This window comes from Aplidium turbinatum, chromosome 12, assembly GCF_918807975.1.
Source record: "Aplidium turbinatum chromosome 12, kaAplTurb1.1, whole genome shotgun sequence".
Lineage (NCBI taxonomy): Eukaryota > Metazoa > Chordata > Ascidiacea > Aplousobranchia > Polyclinidae > Aplidium > Aplidium turbinatum.
Genome location: NC_137483.1, coordinates 2188795 through 2203539, shown reverse-complemented (window position 1 = coordinate 2203539; position 14745 = coordinate 2188795). Strand labels below are relative to the sequence as shown.

At 35.0% G+C, this 14745-nt stretch overlaps 1 protein-coding gene across 1 annotated transcript; it reads right to left on the bottom strand.

The window, feature by feature from the left end:
- Window positions 1-461: 461 nt before the first annotated feature.
- Window positions 462-10633, bottom strand: LOC145781271 (uncharacterized). The gene is made up of 6 exons (XM_082593047.1): window positions 10602-10633; window positions 10398-10528; window positions 7234-7605; window positions 2676-2867; window positions 1337-1490; window positions 462-722 (listed from the first exon to the last, which is right to left on the bottom strand). Exons 1-6 carry the CDS (start codon window positions 10631-10633, stop codon window positions 464-466), a joined length of 1140 nt encoding a protein of 379 aa, XP_082449173.1. The 3' UTR covers window positions 462-463.
- Window positions 10634-14745: the final 4112 nt, after the last annotated feature.

The following is a 14745-nucleotide window of genomic DNA, read 5'->3' as shown; positions in this document are numbered from 1 at the left end:
TCTCTGGGGCTTCTTGAAGGACCGTATTTATTCGAATCCCAAGCCAAGAGACCTCGAACAACTTAAGGCAGACATTCGACGAGAAATGCAGAACATTCCAATGGAAACATTCCCAAGTGTGATGAACAATGTAGCAGCAAGGATGCAAGCTGTCATTGGGAAACGCGGAGGTTACATTGATCATGTGGTGTAAAAAATTAAAAGGTTAAAATGTCCAAATGGAAAGACTGAACTAACAACTGTGCATTGGGAAAAAAACTTACATGCTTCAGCTGCATGGTCCATCAGAAAAAGTCTGAAAATATTGATTGGTTTATCGGTGTCATTGATATACTTTTGTGTACATTTTTTTGAGACAAATTGGGTAATAATGTGATTACAACGTAAGCCCGGTATAAACATTTTTCAGTAAATACAATCAAGACTCATGATGAATGTCACCCAGGACAGTTTGCATTTATTTTTATTGCTCAATTTCGGCTTCGCACAGACCAGAAACAATTTTGTCGCATTTTTCATCATTGGATCTGAAATCTGTGGTAGGATCTATTTCTCCGCAGTTTTCGTTGCCGTCGCTGTTGTTGGGTTCACCTTGGTCCCAAAAGGCGTTTGAAGTAGTGGCTGGTTCACCATCTACCCACATCCACTGACCTTCATGGTCGAGGTCGTTAAGTCCAATCCAGGCGTACTCATCTTCTAACAGCATGATGTTGGCTATGGCTCTGTGAAGAATGTATTGTACAGTATGTTGCTGAAAGAAGTGAGGGAAATTACACTTTCAAAAGCATGAAATAAATTTACATTATATGAAGCATAAATGCGAAAAGCACTCTGGCTGAATGATTGTTGTTTGTTTTCAAATGGACGAATAGCAAAGGTGTGTTTCTGTTGTCTAAATTTTTGTTTTCCCAGCCTTTGCATGTAGCCAATCACAAACAGTTTAAATTGTGATTTTCCCATCCATTTCCCACACCAAGTACCTGATGAATTCATTTTCTCAGTGACAAGCTTTTCTCTGATGAAAATTCATTCAGTTTGGTTGTTACAAAAGGTCAAAATACTGTATATCTCAGACAGTGGCGTACGCAAGGGGAGGGGGGAGGCATTGGGCTATGCCTCGTTTTAAAGAAATGTTTTATAATTTAACGCAGAGTACGGCATTTATACTGTCAAAGCAAATAGCAATGTTGCTACATAGACTAAACAAATATTAAATCCATGGCTGAATGCCCTGTCCCCTGTGTACGCAACTGGCCACAGAGAACATCACAAAATATCATGTTTATTTCATTGCATTCTCAGCAATGAAGATTCGGGTAGTTTGATATCAACTCACATTCTTGTCCGATAATCTCTCATTCCACTTGTTGCCAAGTCTCCTCCAGCACCGAGACACCAATCCCGTGCATCATTCCAGTTCAATTTTGTGGGAGTCACTCGATATCTGAGTCCGTTCCCTACATCAATCCAACCGTCGTTGACTTGACGACCTGGAGCATAAAATTAGTCAAAGAGCAAGACCCAGATTGCATAAAGATGCCGAAATCAAAGAGTCGAAACATTATTTGAAGCCGAATATTATCAAATTCAGAGTTTTTATTTACAGAAAAGAACCAACAATTTATAAGTAATATAAGTATGTTTGATTAGAAACATTTTGGCTGTAAAAAAGAACTTAACTGTCAAGAGTCAGCTTATTCACTACATTAGATAATTCTGCGACAAGACATCTGTGGTTGTTTTCTGCGGTCCACGCGCTAACGCACTTGCAACGTTTTAAGAACGAAAAGTAACGTTGCTATTACTAAGAGTAAGATGTTGTTTGCTTTCTTTCTAAAGATTTCTTTTCCTGGAGCACTTCATTAACACTGTGATAGATTGATAAAATTGTTAACAAAGTAATTGTTGACGCTGTGATAGATTGATAAAATTGTTAACAAAGTAATGGTTTAACAATTTGTTTCTACCACTGCAAACAATGGAATTTTCACCTTTTGGAAAGAAATCCAGAAACTAAGAGCAAAAAGTAGAAAGAAGAAATATTTTGTGGCAGTTTGCACTTGATATACTAACTTTTGAGCAAGTATATTCATACATTGAATGAGTAAACTATAATATTTATAGGTTTAGCCATGGCCACCTGGAGATGCGGCCTGATTTGTCACATTTTGCAGATTTTGATTACAGCTACTGTTAGTGTTTGACTGAAATTTTCTGAGATTTTTTTACTTTTTGTTGTCTCTTAATGATATAAAATCTTTTTGTTGCCTTGGGGAAGCAATAGCAAATGAGAAAAAGTAAGTTGAAAAACGTTGAATCAGACTGTTATTGAAAATTGACAGTCTGACTAAAATCTTCGAAATCAAATATTCTTTGTTTTTCAACATCTGAGGATGTTAAAACCTATTGTGTCATCTGGGGAAAACAGTAAAGAAAGCGTGAAAATATAATTTTTAGAAAAAATTATTTACACATTCGCCCAAACTTAGCAAAATCTGAAAATTTCTGCAAAATGTTACAAATCAGGCCCTATCTTTAGGTAGCCATGGTTTAGCCAAGAACATAAACTTTCCAGACAGCAAAATCTGTCATTTGGACTTTACACGTCCGAAGACGAATTTGAATCACGTTTTCCAGTATGGTTGAAAATAAGCTTAATTCACTGTCAATGATACCTGTCAAGCATTGTAAATTATCTTGACCACTCCATTCAGCATTATATTGACAAGTAGTTTGGTCAGAAGTAAGTTGACTTCCGTTTGAATAGTACAATCGCCCATTGTTAGAACAAGTGAATGTTCCAACGTCATTGTATGCAGCGGAGTTGAATTGAACAGTGACGTTGTCGTCGAGTGTTTGTGGGCAATCTGAAGCAAAAAATGAATTTATACATTTCATAGAATCAATTTGACGTACCAGTATGCTTCATAATGTAGCTTTATCCGCTCTGTAATAATGGCGTTTTCCGCTCCAACAGAGTTTTCCGCATTGTAATTTTTATCGCTAATCTAAACTGATTAAAAATATATTTAAACTAAATTTAATATTTATTGCATTATGTATCAACTTTTTTCGTGGAACAGGTAAATAACTCCACACTAAATAACAAAATGAAAGTCGCAACATGGAGTGTACGCAGTCTTTACCGGAGAGGATAACTTGACAATGTGATACAGGAAATGAGAAGAATGACCGTCAACATCTTAGGGATAGCTGGAATGAAATGTACAAGCAAAGGTCAAATGCACAAGAAAGGTTTTTAAGCCATCTGGTCAGGAGGCACCAAGCACAAACACGGTGTTGGCATAGATAAAGAATCAACCAAATGCTACCAAGGACATTGGGCAATGTCTGACCGTGTTATAATGATTAAACTTAAATGACAAAAGGTAAATTACACCATAATACAGTTTATCCACCTACAGAAAGTTCCACAGAGTTGGACATCGCAACATTTCATCGTAAACTACAAGAATCCAAAAAATAGATGTCGCTCCGGAGACGTTCTCTTGGTCATTGATGACTTTAATGCTAAAGTTAGTCTTGGTGAAATAAATGAAAGAGGAAGACTCCTAACTGATTGGTGCAGAGATAATGATGTGACAATCACAAACAACGTACGGAAAGACAAAAAGCAAACGAGTGGATGGCAGATGAATTGTGTGGATGAAATCCAATAAACTTTCATTAAATTATAGTAAAACTACTTATATGATCCTCTGCAACAAAAAAAGTGCAGCAGAAAATTTTAGTCTGTCCATCAGTGGCCGATCCATTGAAAGGAAGAAATGTAAAAACTATCTAGGTGTAACTTTGGATGAGCGATTGACATGGGATAGTCATATTATTAATCTTAGAAAGCAGCTTGCAAAGGTCTGCGGCATAGCATTTAAGCTGAGATACATTGCCCCTTTAACAGTATTACGGGCTTTACATTATGCTTTGTTTCAATCCAAAATCCAATACTCGATTATAAATTGGGGAAGAGCAAACTCTACATCGCTTGCTCCACTACAAGTGTTACAAAACAAGTTTATTCGATCCTGCTTATATTTGCCGAGGTCAACAAATACAACTGTTCTTTATCACCAATTTAATGTGCTCAGAATTGACGATATTATTAAATTAGAAACTGCAAAATTTATGTAAAAATATGTGCACAAAATGCTGCCCCGGGCCTTTGCTGGCTGTTTTATTTTTGTAAATAAAATTCACCATCATAAAACCCGTCAGAACCAAAAAATGATTTATATTTGCCTTCTACAACGTCAAACTCTGGTAAGAAGATGCTATGTTTTAATGGAGTGAAACTATGGAATAGGGTGGCTCGTTTTTGAACTTTTTTTTTTAATTCTCTCGGGGTAGTGGGGAAATGGTGCCAATGAGTGAGAAAACGCTTATGACAAAATTTGAGATTCGTAAAAAATTGTCTTCAGCCTCCTCATGGGGCCCAAAAATCGAAAAATGGGGTCAAAAACGCAATTTTTTTCTAAAATATTTTTAGTTTGGGTAGATAAAATATTGTTTAGATATATCTAAATAACCTAAAAAAAAAAATTGAAGTCATTTGAACTATTCCTTCAGCTTCCTCACAGCTTCTGAAAATTTTCATTTTGCTGAAAATTTCGCATTTTTATTTGTGGTTACATAACTACAAACTTCGTCAGTGACGTAAATTCAAATAAAAGACGTCACTTTTTCCTACCAAATTAACCCAATTTCATTAAAAAATGACGCAATAGCGCAGGGCAGGTCTATAAAGAGAAATACAATGACGTTTTATAGCTGGTAAAATGTCTAACGCAATTATGTATCATGTAACCACCCACAAAAATGCGAAATTTTCAGCAAAATGGAAATTTTCAGAAGCTGTGAGGAAGCTAAAGGAATAGTTCAAATGACTTCAAATTTTTTTCTTAGGCTAATTAGATATATCTAAACAATATTGTATCTACCCAAACTAAAAATATTTTTGAAAAAAAATCCGTTTTTGACCCCATTTTTCGATTTTTGGGCCCCATGAGGAGGCTGAAGACAATTTTTTACGAATCTCAAATTTTGTCATGAGCGTTTTCTCACTCATTGGCACCATTTCCCCACTACCCCGAGAGAATTAAAAAAAAAAGTTCAAAAACGAGCCACCCTACTATGGAATCAAGTACCAAAAGAAATAAAAGAAAAGTCTTACAATGTTTTTAAATTTAAATATAAATGTTTATTAAAGAATTTGTACAATGATCACTCCTGAAACGTATCATCCGCTTATTTCTCTACACAATGTTTTTTTTTATGTTGCCCTGTGTTATTCCATTGTTAATGTATTGTTAATTCCATTGTTAATTTTTACAAATTAAAGTGCTGGTATTGTGCTATATATTATATACCGTATGTGTTAATGTTCTTAATTTTGGGTCTTTTGTTTAAATGTTTGGGTGGCAGCTGACTTTGGTGACCTTTTGGTCTTTCGCTGCCATCCTTGTTGTGCGAATTATTTGTGTTTATTGTGTTTTTGCTTTTTGTGTCTTTCTTTTTTGCCAACAAAACAAAAAATAAACTGAACTGAGATGAGATTTTAGATCTCTTCGATAAAAGAAGAGAAAACAAACCAAATAAAGCTGAAATTGAGGAAGCTGAAATTAATAAAACGATAATACATTGAAGCAAAAGAAAAGTTTTTTAACAAAAAATGTAAAGAAATTGAAAACATGTGTAAAGGACCCTCAGCAAATTTATCTCGTTGTCACCAAGGAATCAGAAAAATCAGCAACAAGAAAAAGTTTGCAGCCACAGCTGGTTGTTTAAAGAGTAAAGACAATAAGTTTATTTTCGAGAAGACAGATATACTAAATCGCTGGCAAGACCACGTACAAGATTTGTATGACGATGAAGACAGAGATCAAAGACTTTTCTGTTTTCCAGAACCTCTGAATGGAGCAACCATAACCAAAAGTGAAATCAGAAAGGCAATAAGCAATATCAAGAGTGGCAAAGCTGACAACATAGCTCTTGCTGACAATCAAAGCTCTTGAAAATGTTTAAATTGATCTTCTCCAAAAAATTCACTAACTCGATCTACAATAGCGATGAAATTCCAGAAGAATTACGACAATCACTTTTGATTACTCTTTCTAAGAAACCAGAAACCAAGAGATGTGAAAACTTTTGCACCATCAGTCTCATGAGTCATGTTATGAAAGTAATTTTACTCAAAACAAAACATTCGTTCTGAAATTTCTGAAGAACAATATGGTTTTGTTCCATATAAAGGAACATACATTGCAATATATCTAGTTCGAACGATTTGTGATAAAGCTATTGAAATGCTGGTCGATCTCCATCTCTGCTTTATTGACTACAAAGAGGCTTTCGATCAAGTTAAACATGAACAACTTTTGGAAATATTACATGAAATTCATCTCAACGACAAAGAGTTTGAAAGTTATACAAAACCTCTACTATCAACAGATTGCAAAGATACGCATAGGAACAGCCGAAACAAGCTCGATAGCCACAAAACGAATGAAGACGTACTAACTCAAACCAATCAAACAAGAATCCTCTTGAAAAACATCTTCAAGCAAACAACGAATTTTTTTGGCCATGTCATGAGGAAGGAACAATGAGAACACATTGCATTTTGTGGAAAGATCAAAGGAAAACGAGCTTGTGGAAAACAATATCTCACTTTTGTCAATGACCTCGTCATCTTCACGTTCCAACAGCAACAATTTTCAATACAGTCAAATACCGGGATAAATGGAAAAAACTATACATGAACGCCTAAGCCTGGAACAGGCATGGTACACAAAGAAGAAGAAGAAGAAGAAGAAGAAGAATAGCATCTGCAGCCAGCACTTGACAAAAAGTAAAGAATGTCCTAAGAATCAAAAAGAAAAAGTGAAAAATACGTAAAACATCAAAGAAAGCAAATTCTGATGTGTACGCATAATATTCTATGCTCAACACAGTGCACAGTAAATGTACATAATTTTCTAACCAAAGAATGCAACAATAAATATTAACTTGATATTCTGTCACCATTTCTCACAGCGGACTGGTACAAAAGCTAAGAAGTAAATGTATGAAAAACATAATGAACAGAAGCAAACAATTTTTTTTAAAATCTATTGCATCATAATTGTATGTCAACTTTCTTCATGGAACAGGTCTACAAACTTCTTCAATGAATCTTTCACGATTATTTTTAATTTTGCAAAAATCCACACAAATTACCTTGAAGTGTTATATGTGGAAGGGCAACAATAATTGGCAATGATGAAACATCACCGTTGTTTGGGGAACCGCTTCGAATGCTGAGATCTAAGTCAGTTGCCAGAGGTTGAAGATCAGTCAAGGTAGTAGTGATCACTCCATTGTTCTCAACACAAGTGATTGTTTCATTGATTGATTCTTTTGGTGCGCATCCGACAGGAATGACGTAAAACTGTGGAAGGTTGCTATTATCTGCATAAGTGTTTATCCATTGATAACTTATAAAAGGTTCTTTCTCAAACTGAGCTGTCACAACAAGACCAAGATAACCAGTCGCTAATGTGTTGGTTGGTGATGGAAGATTTGTTTCAATGGTTGGAAGTGAAATTCCTCCTAAACAAAAACAACCATGCTTAGAACAAGCAATGCATCATCAGTAGCAAATCAAAAGGAAAAATTTTGGGGCACCATAAATTCATTAAATTAAATATTGAACAGAAACAAATTTTTATTCAGGACTGAGTTTTTATTTATAGAAAACCAAAAATTTGTCATCAGTTATCGCAAAAAGATGGATGGTAGAAAAAAAATTTGATATAAATATTTCAAAGGCAAAGATTTGTGAGGTTTGTGTCGCATAAATGTCTAGAATATTTCAAATTAAGACATTCTACAAGCCATACAGCAAAAACAAGCAGATGATCACTGACCATTTAATCATGACTACGTCTTCCTCTCAGTTCGGAGACGCTCAACTTAATGCTTACGCTTTAACCCCATCATGCGGAAATGAATATGAGCGCCTTCAGCAGTTTGAAATAAAAGTCTGCTCCGAAAAGTTTTCAAGTTTTGCTGTTGTCGTTTTTTTCGTTATTTAGATAACTCGGCCTATCAGACGGGAGAAAACATTCTCTTGCCCTTCACTGGTTTTAACATTTTAGACAGAAGGAATCTTCCTAAAACGCTGATTATTCTTGACCTTTATTTTTTATTCTTTGCGCATCGTTTAAACTTGATTTATTAATTTTGATACTTTTAGAACATTGTGAGCTTCACAATAAACATTTTGGTTGTGCACAAATTTTGTCTAAATTCCTTTATTTTTGTAATCGACTTCAAAATGACTCATTGCCTTTCCCCTTGGGCCATTGCTTACACAGTGACCTTGCTCAACCTCGATTCAGACGCAGTAATCAACCAAAATGTTTTTGTCAACTGGTAATTCCTTTAGTTTAGGTCTTTAGGACCATGAGTACAGTTAGCTTATCTTTTCTTGCTCATTTTGGGCACGTTTTGTTGCGTTAGTGCACGATCTCAGCTGGTAAAGTTGACCAGTTTTTACGATGATTTCCCGAAACATGGCAAGCAAACTTTGGGAACTCGGAATGATCCTATGCTTTAGCATTTTGTACTTTGCTGCTTTAGGAAAAAAAGCACATTTGACAAAAAATAATTGTCTTACAATTCAATTAGAAACTTTCATCAGTTTCAAAAGTTGATTTTCATATCGTTTCAAAATTACTCTAAGAGGTTATAGATTGGTGTGCCGTGTGCGAATGCCAGCATTTGATGAATGCAAAATAGCAGCACATTCTTTTTGTATAGATCGAAAAATTTTTACTGACTCACTTAAAATTTTACGCATAAGGCAAATCCCAATTTGACAAAAAATTCAGGAAGCGCTGTTAATCAAACGCAACAACCCAAATTTAAATAAACGATTATTTTCGGGAGCCAAGTCCATTCTCCTCAACATTTACTCGATGTATCACGTACCCTGTGGTGCAAATTCTTGTGTGGTTACCTAGTTGCCTTTTCCTAATGTAATTTGTTTTTCTTCTGTTGGTCTGTTTTCCACACTTGCTTTAATCGATGCGTATTTCTTGATGCTTATAGTCTGTTAAGCTAGTTACCTTCAAAAAGTTGAAATTTATTACATTTTTATAAATCGATTTTCAGATTCGTAATGAGGGCTTAAGTTAAGCTGAAAACGTTCGACTGTTAAACTATTCGTAAATACGTATAATATATTGTTATAATTCTCAATCCTGTTGTATTGTTGTGTCTTGCCTGTCTTTGGTAGAAGACAGGCAAGACACAAAATTTGAACGAACAAAATCGGCCATGAAATGACTGAATGCAGCAAAATTGATGTTTTTAGAGCTTTTTTGCAACATATGTATTCAGAATAAAAAAATTCCACAACTGTTTTAAAAATAAATGATTACAACAAAAATAACAAAAGCATTCGACCATGTGCATCTCATGTTTTTATTTTCATATGTGCGGTATTCAGCGGCTGAGTTATTAGCCATTTGTCAGGGCGGGCTTTAAAATCACGTTTTGTGCTTTTCGATCGTCAACGAAACAGAACGAATGCCAGGTAGGGTTAATGCAAAATCTATTCGAAGTAGCCATTCGGTTTTACTTTCAAATATCGATATCGTGACTGTAGGCTGAAGATAGTAACTCAGACTCCTTTTGTAAACTTATCTAATTTGGTGAACCATAAAGAAATAAAACATAGTAACTTTAGCGGGTTTAGCATACTTTATTACACACAAAATATAACATAATTTAAAAAAAATAAACTCAAACGTTTTCGACACGTACAGTATGCTAAACCCGCTAAAGTTACTATGTTTTATTTCTCTATGGTTCAACAAAGCAAACTCTCTACCAAAGCTTTATCTAATTTTTAAAAGAAATCCGGAGTAAAAATTTTGAAAAGTCACTCTTACAATGTTATTTCTCTAGAACAGTGATGACCTTTGTGTTTTTTGGTACCACCTCAAAATCACTAACCACTTCTCCTGCAATAGTCATCCACAATTCAGAAGTTTGTTTGAAAGTCCGGAAAACACATTATTATAAAATGACTTAAGAAGCTAAAACAAGGGTTTAGCATTTATGCACAGCTTGAAAATAAATCTTGCAACCCTAAGTGGGGCGTATGCGTAATGTATATAACGTATGTGTAACATGAAGCCTACGTGTAATGTACAGTCGAGCAGTTTAAAATATGTAATTTACCGGCACCACACTCAGTACAGTAGCTCTATTAAAAAAACTGTTTATTTCAACTATTAAAATATTTGCTATCCCAACATTTGGTTTTGCTTCCTAAACTTTTCTTCCAGCTACGTCACTGCTCACAATCAACGTGAAAACAAGTTTCAACTTACGTGGTACCACACATTCTTCAGACACAAAACCAGGAACACCAACAACAAGACTGTCAGTGTCGGGCAGACCGAAGACATCCAAAGTTGATACAAAACTGTTCGGTGAGACAACACCACGGTCAGGAGTATTGCTGTTGAAAAATAAAAGTTATTAAAAAAGCTTGATAGTACAGCAATGGAAGGTATAGTTACACGCTAGCACACCAAGTCTTTAAATCCCTCACTGTCGAAATCATTGTTGTTGGGTAGTTAATTGCGATTGTGAGTTACAACTTTAAAGTTATAATTAATAAACAAAGAATGGTTTCAACTTTCCCTAACTTTTTTTTTCTTAATTTTTCTCCAAAGGCAGCTGAGCATAGAAAGTTGCGTGTGTTTTTGTTTCTTTGCATGAAACGTATAGTTGTCAAAGTTGTTTCATGTTAGAAATTTATCCTTGTATTTACACTTCAAAACAATATGAGAGTGAACGAGAAAAGGTGAAATAGAAAATGTTTCAAACAAACTCAATTAAAAGAGGTAGATGTTACACTTAACGCTTGGAAAAATTTATCGCCATTTTTCACGCGAATTTTTTACATTGACAAACAGACAAAAACGAACACAGTGTTGCATAAACGGTGAGGAACAATAAACCATCGTGTGACTCATCAATGGGAGATGCTGATAAACGAATTAAGCTTTTCTCAAACAAGAAATTAAGATGTTTGTGTTTGTCACAATCAAGGTGCAATGCCTCGCGATGGCTTGCTTTGTATCTTCAACGAGCGTGTTGTTTTGGTTGTAGAATTCTGGTGCGATGTGTTATTATCGGTTATGACCTGAAGTAACCTCTGATTACGAAATCTGTATTATGTAAAATGTGTTTTCTGGAATCATTTTCCCTACGTGACATTCTAGAGACTTCTGTTGTTTACATTTAAATGCTGCTTGATAGAACAATGGTTCTTTATGATGTAACCTTACGTAACCTTCTCGAAGTTACTGGACTGAACAACCAACTATAAATAGTGGTGTAGTTTGTGTAATGTTTATTATGATGATTATTATGAGTTGATTATGAGAGTTGTGTTATGAGTTGTGGATTGGTAGTTGATGCAGAAATTATTGTTGATTGAGAGTTGAAGTAATCGAATACAAGTAGATGAGAATTGATGCTGATATAATTTCTGATCAAAATTAGAGTTATTTGAGAAGCCGTTCGTTAAAGTCCTTCAAGAAGTTAGATTATCATTCCACTAGTAGAATTATTCGACATTTAATTGACTGCTTTTCGGTTATAACCCATTAAACTACGTCATTGAATCTTTCCAAGTCTTTTTCCTGGTAAGAGATAGAAAAAAATCGTGACAGTGTTTTTTTTAATGTCGAAAAAGAGTTCAAATGGCAAAACCTGCACAAAGCAGGCAGAAAAATAATAAATCAAATTGCATAAAACTACTTGATGAGAACATGCTACATACGTTATAGCATAATTGAATGGAAATAGGCCTGTAGGAGTTATCACCATTGGATCTTTGCCTAAAAGAACTGCGACATCAGCAATGACAATCTGAAATACAATTTTAAGATCACAGACAGGTTTCTTTAGTTCCAGTCACAATGACCACGTAAGAGAGCTATATAGTATTGGACCTGCAAGCAAAAGCCAACAACAACCAAACCTCAACATCAAGTGACAAAATGCTTAAAGTTTTGCTGCAGTGAACTAAATGGCCAGTTGGTCACCGTAAGTCAAGTTCTCTCTTATTTTGCAGATACAACAAATAATATCAACATCAACAACCTAAACTTGCAGCTTGCATGTCTGTTGACAAAAACATTCAATCAATACTTTTTTGGTTATTGGCACAAGTTCTGTGTTTCTAACAAGGTATATTTGTTAACCTATCTGCAATGATTTATTGTTTAAAAGGTTAAGCTATTCTCGACAACTCTAAGACAGTTGCCAGGTTTTATGAAGAGCCCAAATACAGTAGCCTATTAGTTACAACAAACCATGGTAAATTGCAACGAAGCAAAGATGAATGAGTTTGGTTATTTAAAGACACAAAACTTATATTCTTTGGAAGCAATGTCCTTGACAATTAGAAAAATTATAAATTATCTTTTCTTCTTTGTGCCTGGGATGCCAACAACAACTGAAAGATTACCAAAAAGAACGCAAAATAAACATTGAGTTGTCAAAGAGCAAGAAATGTTTCAACAAAAATACTCACATTTCTACCATCAGGATCCCAAACCCAATTGAAAGACCACGGGAACCCAGCAGAAGGAACAACAGTTGTTGAGAAGGAAACAGTTGCAACTCCGTTTGAGAAAGTTTGGATTGCACAGTCTCCAAGGGAGGAAAACAATTGTGAATTTGCACTTTGAAAGCAGATTCCTAAAACAGTGAAAACACAATATCGATCACCATCATTATTCTTTCTTTTGTTTGAGACAAGATCAAATCAAATTTCAGGGCAGGTGGTAGAGAGCCAGGTGAGTGTAGCTTCGTCCAGCGTTGCTATATCATGCGTTATATTTGGTGCCTTGTAGATGGGGCATTCGAGAACGACATGGTCAGCAGTTTGTTCCTCCGCGCCGCATTCGCAGGCCGATGAGGGAGCCAGATCATCATTATTCATCATCATCATCCATTTGGCGTACTCGGACACTATCAACATAGTTTCTCCAAACATTCCTGTCCATCATCAAATTTGACAGTTCGTGTTTCTGTTCTTCAGTGTCTTGTTCTAACTGATGAACAAAGGTTTTTGTCTGTCGACCCCTTTTCCCAATGCCATAGTTTGGTTCCCAAAGAAGAATATCACTAATTTTCTGTGGATTTCAAATAATATTTCATCATCGTCATCCATTCGGACGTACCCGGACACTCATCATAGCATTAGCAATGTGTTTCTCACACCTCGAGGGAACGACCTATGCCTTTTGTGTTCTACTATTATTGATTTATAAATCAGAACAAAACCTATGAAAATCTATATCGCAATAACCAACCAGTTTCACTTTCACTTGCAACCTCCAAATCTACAGTGGGCTAGACTGTGTTGTAAGCTACAACAGTGCAATGTGGTGTGAGAAAACAGCTAAATGAATTGCGTAAACATTACAGGTTAAGAATAGTGCATTTCTTAAAAATGTTTTATAATTCGTTAAGTTTGTAAAGTGGTGAAATGAATTATGCACTTACCAAAAATAACACAAAACAAACCCAAGGTCAGATGTAGGTAGCTCATTGTATTAAATACTGCAACGTCTTGCTTTGATAATATCAAATATCTTGAATGGCTTGAACGAGGAAGCAACTTATTACTGTATATATTCGTATATTCCTACAACGTCAATTTATTGCAGGTATAAAAATAAAATTATCAATTATTTCATCAGGAAGTAACTCGCGTTATAGCAAACAAGCCAACAATTTTACAAATTTTTGCAAGCCAAGAATTTTCATGTTGACACATTGACAACACAAACATCTTGTTGATGTTAAATACAGATGGACTCGTCAGTTTATCGGATAAACGTGTTTAAAGGAGACAGAATAAAGAAGGTCCAACTATGGCTACCTAAAGATACGGCCTGATTTGTCATATTTTGCAGAAATTTCCAGATTTTGCCAACTTTAGGCGACTGTTTAAATAAATTTTTCAAAAATTATATTTTTTCGCCTTCTTTACTGTTTTTCCCAGATGACACAACAGGTTTTAACATCATCATTATGTTGAAAAACAAAGACAATTTGATTTCGAAGATTTTATTCAGACTGGTAATTTTTCAATAACAGTCTGATTCAGCGTTTTTCAACTTATTTTTTCTCGTTTGCCACTGCTTCTTCATGGCAACAAAAAGCTTTTATATCATTAAGAGACAGCAAAAAGTAAAAATATCTCAGAAAATGGTCAGTCAAACACTAGCAGTAGCAGTAGGCTAATTAAAATCTGCAAAATGTGGCAAATTAGGCCGCATCTCCAGGTGGCCATGGTTCAACCAATAGCGTAGTACAAGAGGCACGGGGAGCACATGCCCCCCAATTATTTTGAAGTTATAGTAATTTATTATATTATTACAAAAAATGTTTTATAAACTGGCTTTGAAATTGTTATGGATTGTAAAGCATTTAATCTCAGATCAATACGGCTTCCAGTAAAAAAGTTATAGCAATTTCAAAACGCTACAGTTACAATTATACCTATACCGCTGGACTAAGGTTAAAAACATTGTTATCGACCAAGTATTTACAAACGTAATTATGACATCATGAAAAAGGTATACAATAATTACAGATCTAATGTGAACAAAACTCTTATATAGTTACAGTAATAGTTTTATAACATGCTCG